The sequence below is a fragment of the Limulus polyphemus genome, unplaced genomic scaffold (genome assembly GCF_000517525.1).
Source record: "Limulus polyphemus unplaced genomic scaffold, Limulus_polyphemus-2.1.2 Scaffold1311, whole genome shotgun sequence".
NCBI lineage: Eukaryota > Metazoa > Arthropoda > Merostomata > Xiphosura > Limulidae > Limulus > Limulus polyphemus.
This window is the reverse complement of record NW_013666921.1, coordinates 36238-47337: the sequence shown is the minus strand read 5'-3', so window position 1 is coordinate 47337 and position 11100 is coordinate 36238. Positions and strand designations below refer to the sequence as shown.

The 11100-nt window shown below is 30.2% G+C and overlaps 1 protein-coding gene across 1 annotated transcript in view; it reads left to right on the top strand.

Annotated features, from left to right (window-relative positions):
- LOC106463044 (serine/threonine-protein kinase mTOR-like) overlaps positions 1-11100 on the top strand; it is an 88315-nt gene that overhangs the window by 47429 nt on the left and 29786 nt on the right. Inside the window, exons 12-13 of the mRNA XM_013923014.2 lie at positions 1117-1235; positions 5205-5298. Of these exons, the coding sequence (XP_013778468.1) occupies positions 1117-1235; positions 5205-5298 (213 nt within the window). The remainder of the gene's footprint in view (positions 1-1116; positions 1236-5204; positions 5299-11100) is intronic.

The window sequence follows — 11100 nt, the reverse complement described above, 5'->3', positions numbered from 1 at the left end:
TTATAAAATTTTGTTGTTGTTCTCGTCTTGATTTTTATTTTATTATCTCGTCTCCAATGCAAATAGTCAATAATATCGTATGTCCATTTTATTGTTCTTTCTACGTGCCGATATAACACATTTTCGTCTCATCATTTAATTTCTGTTGTGCATGTATTGTTGTATAAAAGATATTTTAAAGTGATTCATCAGGTGAAAAACGAATAGATAGATAGATAAACCGATAAGGGGCACAATCTAGTGTACCTAAATTCATCTAGAAATTTTCATAAAAGTGACCCCAAAACGGGGCTAACTCGGTAACCCGTGGCCCGATTTTAACAAAACTTGTTTTATTCCGTTTATATTCTCATTTCATTACAAATATGGTGGTATTGTGTGCCATTTTTGATGTATTTAATTACAGACAAGCAAACAAACAATCTCAGAGTTTTAGTAGTATATAGATTTCCCTCCATTCTTTTTTTTTGTTATTAAATCCCTAATAACCTCATTAGATGCTACTTGCATACCCTGCTTTTGTGGAAGGTAATAATTAACTCATTTATGCCTTTGAACTCAAATTCAAACGTGTATAAAAAAAAAAATAGGAAATGTGCCTTCTTTTAGGGGCTTTTTTATTCTCTGTCTTAAGGAAAACTCGTAAAACAAAATAGCTTTTATATATCATCAGACAGTTTCCAATTATCTTACAAAATTACAGTAATTGAGCAAGCCAACTTGGAGTAACGAAAGCCAAAACTATATAAAAAAGTGGAAAGATGTCCTATTTTAGGGACTTTTTGTACTGTTATATGGCAAGAGTTCTAAATCAAAATAACCCATTTACACTGTCACAAAGTTTTCAATTACCATACCAAGAGCTATGGTAATTGAACCAGCCAACTCTGGCTGATGAATGCTAATACACGTACATAATGAATCATTTTTGCAGTAAGATGTTTTAAGATTTTAGTTTTTTTTGTTTTGTAATAAATTTGAATTCATTAGTCTAGTGGGAGTACTGTGAAAAGCCTGGGTATATTAAATCTGTTGATTATTTATCTGTTGTTACTATTAAATTCTATAGGCTTTTAGTTTTTAATATTTGATATTAACAAACTGGAATTTTTGTAGGTCGTTCATTGATGCAACATGTCAGGCATTGTGCTGAATGTTACCTTGCAAGTGAACACAAAGATATAAGGCTTGAAGCTGTAAGGACCTGCTGCAGATTACTCTCTCCAGCTCTTCGGGTATGGTGCATTTAGTTTCAAGAAGCTTTATCCTTTTAATCTAGAATGTTCAGGTGTTTGTGGTCTTTTCATTTAAAATTAAATCTTTTCTGCTCTAATATTAAATCGCAGTAGTGCCTAGAATTTTCATTATCTATACTATTTTCCATATTTGTTTGAAACTTTTTTCAGATTTGAAGATTTATTTTTAAGATAAATGATTGACAATGTATTGAGAAAATCTTGGTTGACAGTGAACTGAAAGAAGTGGTATACCTGTTAAATCATCCTAAGTATTGCCACAGCTTGGGTTTACTCGAGACATTGTTTTAAGCTTTTTGAAATGTCTCAAAATATACTCTGTGAATCAAGATAAAATTACTTTATCTTTCTTAATATGTAAAAGCAGTTTTACAAGAGTGTCATACAAAAATAGGTTAATTTTTGTTAATTAATTGCTGTCCCCTAACTATGGGACATTAGTGCCTTAAGACAATCCAGTGATGACTTGAGATGCTTTTTTAAAAAAAAATAATGTTAACACAGATTATAAAATTTATTGTCTTGAAAGTGTGATAAAGAAAGTAATGTAGAAATTAGTGGCATCACCATCCAGAGATATACAAAGCAAAAATTACTGGGGGGGTGGATGGCTCTAATGTCCAGAGATAAGGTGGCCACCTAGATGAAGTTCCATGAAGCTTCTGCACTATAGAAAATTTTAAAACATGACTGATATAGTTCTTTGATATACTTTTAGTAATATTCCAAAGAAGCAGGAGCAGTAATCTATCCTTTAAATTAATAACAGATATTTAATATTACTTTACATAAGTACTCCACCCAGGCTATGATCTCTTTGAATCCAAGCTTAACAAACACTCGTTAAGTTTGATTCCTATCTTGCACAGATGTTAGTGTGTGTTCTTTGAATTATTGAAGGAGCACTGTTTACATGGCATTTTTGTTATCAAATAATTGGTCAGAACTAAAAGTCAAATTGTTATTGTTTAACCACAGTTACTTTTTAGCAAAGATTTTCTTGTTTTATTTCCAAAATAAATATAATATATGTGGGTTAAGTTGTAATACAGTTAGTTTTTATTTTTGTATGCCTACACTTACTCATGGTAACAACTTTCCCTACAGTCTGTGTAATTAAAACAGTAACATGTATGCACATTTGAGAAGCTTTTAAACTTCCTTAAACTATGCAAAGATGAAATTAGGAGTAGGGAAGTGCAGATGACATCATCAAATGTGTAAGAGAAGGGTAGGTTTAGACAGTATTATTCATTGCGTAGGGACAGCTATTTGGGAAATGGATATGTAATGCCTTATAGCCTCGTATTGAGTTTTAATACTTTTCCCTAATACCCAGGTTTTGAAAGTGTAACTGTATCTGTTGTCTCTTACTAGACAAGTCAATCAGCATGAGTTTTCCCCCTAATAATAATATAAAAATCCTATGTAATGTTTCTGCAGTTAAATACCATGGCTGTAAATTGAACAGGAAGTTTTTGAAAATTTTATTTGTGGAAATAAAGTTAAATTAACCTCTGTTCCCCCCCCCCCCTTTTTGTTGGCATAATTTTTGTAAATAAATTATTATACTAGATTAGTGGCTTCGAAGTTGAAGAAATTTGATAGAATAACTGGAAGAACACGAGACTAGAAGTAATGATTACCCTTTATTCCACCAGGAAGAGATCCATGAATAGACAAACTTTATTATAAAATTGAATATGTAAACTAAACAATTTCTTGAAAATGGTGTACGGTGATGAATAAACTAAGGGGTGGTCTATAAAATACTTTACCAACTCTCTTGTTACCTGTAATGGTGAAATGGAAAGACCATTAGGCTACATGAACACCTGAAACCTCCTCCTCATATTTATGAACATTTGAGAAACACCAGGTACTCCTTTAATAACAAAATTTAGATGTTCTGTGCCATGAACCACATATTAAAAATATATATATATAACTAGAATGATTAAAAAGGATAATGCTCAAATTAACAAACACGTTTGCACCATTTTATATATGTTTTAAGGAAAGAAAATCAAACAATGTAATTTTTATTTCTTTAGTATGATTTTAAACTTATATTTAAACTTACATATCTCACTCTTTATTGTATATGTAGTGAGTAATTTTTTTCATTTAAACCTCACAAAGCTAGTTTTTATGCTTAATGCTACAAAATGGGATCCTTCCAAATGCCTCCTGGTGGCTTATGAAGAAGCCTGAGAGCTTATAATGCTAAAAATCGAATTTTGATGTTTGTGATGATCACTTATCGTGTAGACAAACAAATTTTCAAATAAAAAAATGTAAATTAACTGTTGAAGTTTTAGATCTCACTTTGGGTGTAATGAATGTTTTTTGAAGTAAAGTCTTCCATCAGAATTTATTATGTTCGTAATGTTTTATTTTCTAAAACAAGCCTGAATTTCTCTATGAATAAATTTCCATGAAACTAGATCTATAGGAAAGAGCTAATTAGTCAAAGAAAGTTCCTTGTTTCAAATAACAGAGAGAATGTTAACAAAATATTAACAGACTGACATTTAAAGTAAGTATCATTATATGGACAGTTCCTACAATGAATTAGGTAATACAGTAGTTATTTATAAAGGATTCTTGAAGAAAAAATGAATAGAATTATTTCTTACAATATAACTGTCAATTAAGAATAAATGTAAAGCTTCATGAGATGATGAACGCTTCAAAGAATGTAGTTTTGTTATTTGACTGACCAAATCTTCCTCAGTCAAGAAGTATTCTGAACTTATCTTTTACTGTAAGATTGCAACAAATAAATAGTTCAGAACAACTTGTATAATTACTTGTATGTATACTAAGCTTAAATGAGGTTTTGTTCAACTGCCCTCAACCTTGCAGTTCTTAGTTATGATTTGATACTGATTGCCCTCAACCTTGCACTTGTTGGTCATGGTTTGATACTGATTGCCCTAATCTTGCACTTTTTTGGACATGGTTTGATACTGATTGCCCTCAACCTTGCACTTTTTTAGTCATGGTTTGATACTGATTGTCCTCAGCCTTGCACTTCTTGGTCATGGTTTGATACTGATTGTCCTCAACCTTGCACTTCTTGGTCATGGTTTGATACTGACTGTTCTCAATCTTGCACTTGTTGGTCATGGTTTGATACTGACTGTTCTCAACCTTGCACTTGTTGGTCATGGTTTGATACTGACTGTTCTCAACCTTGCACTTGTTGATCATGGTTTGATACTGACTGCCCTCAACCTTGCACTTGTTGATCATGGTGTGATACTGACTGTCCTCAACCTTGCACTTCATGGTCATGGTTTGAGCAAGTTTTTGCTCCTTACCAGCAGTTGCTTTCTTTTTTTTGTGCACCCAACTTAAGTGTGAATTTACAAACACATTAATATATAATTACTTAGTTGTACTTAGATGTCAGCGCTATTTTCTTAAAAGTTAAATGGAATATGGTAATTCTGCTTTTAATTTTTGGTCATCTTTATTACTTTAGGAATTTTTGATTAAAAACATGTGATTTACTTGGAGTTTTCATAATCTTTTCAGCTTTATTAAGGCAAAATAAATTAGGGCAACTTTTACAATGAAAATTTGTCAAATACTAAACTTATGAAGTTTTTACTTATTTTCAGTTAGATTTATTTTCTTATCTCCAGTGAATCTAAATTTGTATTTTTGTCTATTTCTTTCAAAGTTGCTCAAAATAAGTGGATTTTAGATCGCTGATTGACTATTAGTAGATGTATACTCTAACTTTGTATTTTATTTCTAAGGAAAAGTTAGGCAAAAATCATTGCATTACAATTTAGTTTAATGTTTTTTATAGTTTAATTTGATTTAAAAACACCAGATTTTTTACAAAAGGTTTCTGGTGATCAAAAACACTTTTCCAGTAGATAATTTTAACTTCAAAAAACTTTAGATATCTTTAGAACTTTTTTTTTATTGTAGAATATGAAAGAAAATGGGAGATACAGTGCAACACTAATGCATACTGTTCAGGATGTTCTTACCAAGCTTTTGGTTGTAGGAGTGACAGATGCAGGTAGGTAATCTATAAAAACATTACTAATGGAGGTTGGTTATATAAGGAAATTACTGGTGCAGGTAAATAATCTATAAAGAATTTACTGAGACAGATTGATATTATAAGTTTTTCGATGCAAGTGGATTTTACAATTAAACTACCAAAGCAAGGGTAATAATGTACATGGAAGTCACTGATGCAGGTATGTTGCAAAACTAACTTACTGTTGAAGGTAAATATTACAAAAGCTTTTGATGCTGGTAAGTTTTATAAAGAAATTATTGAAGTAGGTTTGACTGTACAAATTACTGATGTAAGAACAGTTGTATGAAGGATTTATTGATGCAGGTAGGTTATATAAAGCAGATACTGATACAGTTAGGTTGTATGATTAATTTACTGATGTAGGAATAGTTATAATAAAGAGATTATTGATGCAATTTGGTTGTACAAATGATTTGCTGATGTAGTTAGATTTTATGAATAATATACTTATGTATGAAAAGTTTACTGAACAGATGTCTAGGGAACATTATTAAGCATGTAAGTTGTACAAGAAAGTCATGTTTAGTTTCATTATTTCTTCTGTGTCAATGCATTAAACAATGCTGAAAAACAGTGACTAGATGTGTATTACTCATAAAACAATAACTGCAGAAAACAGATAATCAAAATTCAGTTTGTCTTTAAGCTGTGCCTTTGGTCATGTGATTTAATCTTTAAATACATTATGCATATTTTATAATTGGTAGCACTAAAATATACAGTGGCTCTTTTACTAGGAACTGTTAGTTGTTTCAAACAGGAATTAACTTCAAGTAACCTATATACAGAATTTACAGTAGAGCTGAAAGACTGTATTCCAACACTTACCATTAATATTATATAAGTTTTAAACCTGTCTTCAATCTAGAATCTTCTTAACTTGGCATCTAAATACAACAAAAGGAACAGTGAAAAATTTAGTGCTTCTGAAATTTACAAAATATCGAATACGTTATAGCTCAGATTCATTTGACAGGAATCAAAGTTTAATGATGAATAATAGTATGATGGCAAAAACAAACATTTGAAATGTGTGTGTGACAGTAACAAACATTTAATTTTTGAACATTTTGGAATGTACTTATTCCATCTTCAGCAAGCTATATTAAACAAGATAAAATATTAAGTACAAAAGTTTTCTAAATTTCTAAAGTTCTCTCATTTTGTAGAGAGAAATTCAAATACAGAGTAAAGAGATAAAGTGGTTAATCTTTCTAATACAGGTGTGTGGATTCCACCCCCACCTGTATTCCCAAAAGTAACCATAAAGCAGTTATACTGTACCTTTTTAAGATGTATACGTATCTGCACAAAATTTTATAGATTATCACTAAACATTACAAGGCATTTGTGCACAAAGTATCAGATTTTTTAATTAAGTTTAACATTTTTTAATTAATTATTTTCAGATATTGACTATCCAACATGTAAAGTAATTTTGATTTTAAAATTAAATATTAAATTAAATTTTCAAATTTCACATGTGAAATCTCAATAACCTCCTAATATCCTCCAGCTAATTATCAACCATTTTTTTTAGAAAAAACTTTATATTTTATCTGTTATTTTCACTATTGTATCTTTGTATGGGTTTGGATGATCCTACCGACCTCGTAACCACCATAAAAAAAATTAAAAATAGATATATATCAACCTTTTTTCACTCTAGAATTACTACAAACTATAACACAAAACCACAAATGTTTAGTCTAAACAGTTTAACTCTCATAACATTTTACATGTATAAAAATTTATTATTATTATTTATTGACCTTTCAACAGTGTCTGATTAACATTACAGAAGTTGGATGACGAGGTGCACGTGTTCTCATGCTACCTTATCCAGTAGTATAAAACTGGCCTTTACAAAGTGACCTGTCTTGGCTGTGTTCTACTGGAGCAGTATTTTGTAAAATACAGTCACATTTTGGTTATAATACATTATATATACATATACATTATTACTATTTACAAATAACTTCTTAAATTTCAGTTATTTTTGTTAAATTGTAGAACAGTAAATAAAGAAGTATAGAAAACAGTTATCTCTTCTAGTTATGGACTTTGTACTCATTTGGGGTTGCCATAATTTGCTAGGCCTTATCAAGTTTCGCACGTGGAGAACGTAAAACAATAATTTTTTTTAGGTTTTATATATGCATTTTGAAATAGCAAAATATTATAAAATACTATATAAATACCACTATAATTTATCAGGCTTAGTAGCTAAGCTGTATTTGAGTCTAAAAAAATGTGATTTTTTTCAAGCTCAATAATGTTTTATCTTACCACTTGGAATCTTCCATGAAAAGAAAGGGTTTCTCACATAAGTACTTTGTAAAGGCTCAGAGAACCACGTAGGGAACATTCTGAGCTTTGAATTGGTTATTCACACGTCATAGACAGAAGCAGGGCCACTGTGTTTGATTCACTAAATCTATCGAGATCTCAGCAAATAGAAAAGATAGGAGGTTCTTATTTTTTATTCTAGCTTGTCAGTGTCGGTAATTTGAGTTCTTAATTTGAAAGAAACTATAGAGTTTTGTATTTGGACATCATAAATATCTAATCTGAACCAATGCAGCATTCAGCATATCATGTGACACAAAAATCAATATATTTAGGATTTTTTTTAATATTTGGTTTTAAATTAAAAAATAACTAATGTATAATACTAACATTTGAATTATAATCTACAATTTGATGCCAAAGTTATTGATATACATTCATAAAATTGTAGTTCAATAAAATTTTGATTATCAGTCTACAAATATGATGACATGGCCTTTGACTTGTGACCATAGGAAGACCCGTCTTGATAGGGTTAAAAATACAGTTTCATACTGAAGTCACAAATTTTAAGAATAATTAAAACTTTTTATCTACAAGTTAAACTACAAATGATAATGAAATCACTATTTAAGATTCAAAATCTATTCAGGTCTAAAGACCTATTACCTAACTCTATACATTTCAGGATTGTATATTAATACACATGGTGGCTGTAATGCCAGTTACTCCTGCGAATATATAGGAGTATCAAGTATAACTGGTAAACAACTATCAAGTCCTACAGACTCCACAATTCACAAACATAATCAAAACTGCAACCATCCCATCTTGATTAAAATATTTCAGTCATCTGATCTAGATTATCCAATATTGAACTTTTAATTTAGAAAGTTTATCTCTTATAAATGAACTCCCACCTTTAAATTATAACACAGTTTTACCACAGTTAAGTCTGTTTTGATTAACTTGTATAATATTGTTACAATTGTTGCACTATCCTATTCTTTTTTTAATTTACTTGATCCTTTTACTCTGAAATTATATTCCTATTTAGAAAATGTTTGTGTCTAATATTTTACCTTGTTTAACTTGCTGAAGATGGAATATGTAGATTCCAAAACGTTCACAAATTAAATGATTGTTACTGTTACACACGTATCAACTGTTTGTTGTTGCTGTTGTACTAATATTCATCATGTTTTAGCTTCTTGTAGTAAATCCAAATAAAGACACTTAACTGATGTTTCACACCATGATGAATCAGTCTTTCATTCTTAGCTTTTCACACTTAAGGTCAATACCACTATCATTTCACTTCTAGCAAAGCTAAGCTTGAATGTTCTCTCCCCTTATGAAAAGCTTTCAACAAGGTTGCCCAGAAAATCATTAAGTAGAAGAACCATCCTTTTTATATTGTCTTTCCAAATACATGCTACCTATTAGGAATATTAACCTCAGTTTTTTCCAAATATATACTACCTATTAGGAATATTAACCTCAGTTTTCCAAATACATGCTACCTATTAGGAATATTAACCTCAGTTTTTCCAAATACATGCTACCTATTATGAATATTAACCTCAGTTTGTTCCAAATGCATGTTACCTATTGTAATATTAACCTCAGTTTTTCCAAATACATGCTACATTTTATGAATATTAACCTCAGTTTGTTACAAATACATGCTACCTATTATGAATATTAACCTCAGTTTGTTCCAAATACATGTTACCTATTGTAATATTAACCTTAGTTTGTTCCAAATGCATGCTACCTATTAGGAATATTAACCTCAGTTTGTTTCAGATACGTGCTACTATCTATTAGGAATATTAACATCAGTTTGTGTCAAATACGTACTACATATATTAGGAATATTAACATCAGTTTGTTCCAAATGCATGTTACCTATTGTAATATTAACCTTAGTTTGTTCCAAATACATACTACCTATTATGAATATTAACATCAGTTTGTTCCAAATGCGTGTTACCTATTGTAATATTAACCATAGTTTGTTCCAAATGCATGCTACTTATTAGGAATATTAACATCAGTTTGTTTCAGATACATGCTACTATCTATTAGGAATATTAACCTCAGTTTGTTTCAGATACATGCTACTATCTATTAGGAATATTAACCTCAGTTTGTTTCAGATACATGCTACTATCTATTAGGAATATTAACCTCAGTTTGTTTCAAATACGTGCTACTATCTATTAGGAATATTAACCTCAGTTTGTTTCAAATACGTGCTACTATCTATTAGGAATATTAACCTCAGTTTGTTTCAAATACGTGCTACTATCTATTAGGAATATTAACATTAGCATGAACCAAAAGCAACTTTCCACTTTGTTTTACAACCGTAAACTGTATTTTCACAATCAAAGTTAAAGAGGTAAAATGCAAGTTCTTTTTTTTTTAAGATCGCTGTCGCAAGGGGAGTATGCATAATTCAGAACTTTTACCTTCATCTTTTGATATCAGACAACAGTATATACACACTTGGAACTTATTAATTAACCAGGTGCCAGTGCTATATTACATCTCTGTGTTAACCTATTTTTTGAAAGATCTTACTTATGCTGATGACTTATTCTTTCAGCATTTCCCATTCTAAAACAATATTTGGTTATTCTGCTCATTAGTATGGCTTTTTAGTAACCTAATAGTTCTAGCTTATAACTGGGAGTCTTTCTTGATGTTTTCAATTCAGTATAAGTATATGATATCTAGCTTATACAGGTGAATTTAAAACTGTAAGATTACACTGATTTTGTTTTGAAACTTGTTTATGTGTACATGTTTTGTATGTTAGTCCTTTGCTTTATACCTTGTTTCGTACTGCCACATAATTTATCAATTTATGATTGTGAAATATTGTTCCAAAGGCCCTAGATACTCTCCACAATTCTACCATATTATTTCTTCATATTTTGACATTCTCAGTTTGTACATAAGCTTATACGACCTCAAAAAATATTCATATCAGGACCGTGCAGGCCAATCAGAGTTTTTTCCTGTTTCGTTATTTTATTTACTAGCACGGTATTATAGTGGTCTCTGAACTGATTATTTTCTATATGTGTTTCTGTCCACTCATCATTGAACATGTTTAACCCTTTCGAAACGGGTCACGGGTGAAAGACTACATCATCTTGTTTGTTGACTCATGTTCAAAGTTTTATTGAACTACTATTTCATGAACTTATGTCAATAAGTTTAGTATCAAACTATAGACTATAATTCAAGTTTTAGTACTATATATTACTCAATTTCTTAATTTAAAAGTAAATATTGAAAAAACACAGATAAACATCGATTTTTGTGTGTCATGGCTTGTTGAATGCAGCAGTGGTTCAGATTATGTGTTTGTGAAGTCAAAATACTAAGTCTATAGTTTTGTATGAATTAGAAACTCAATTGACAAACTAGAATATAAAATAAGAACATCTTATCTTTTCTATTTGCTAAGAT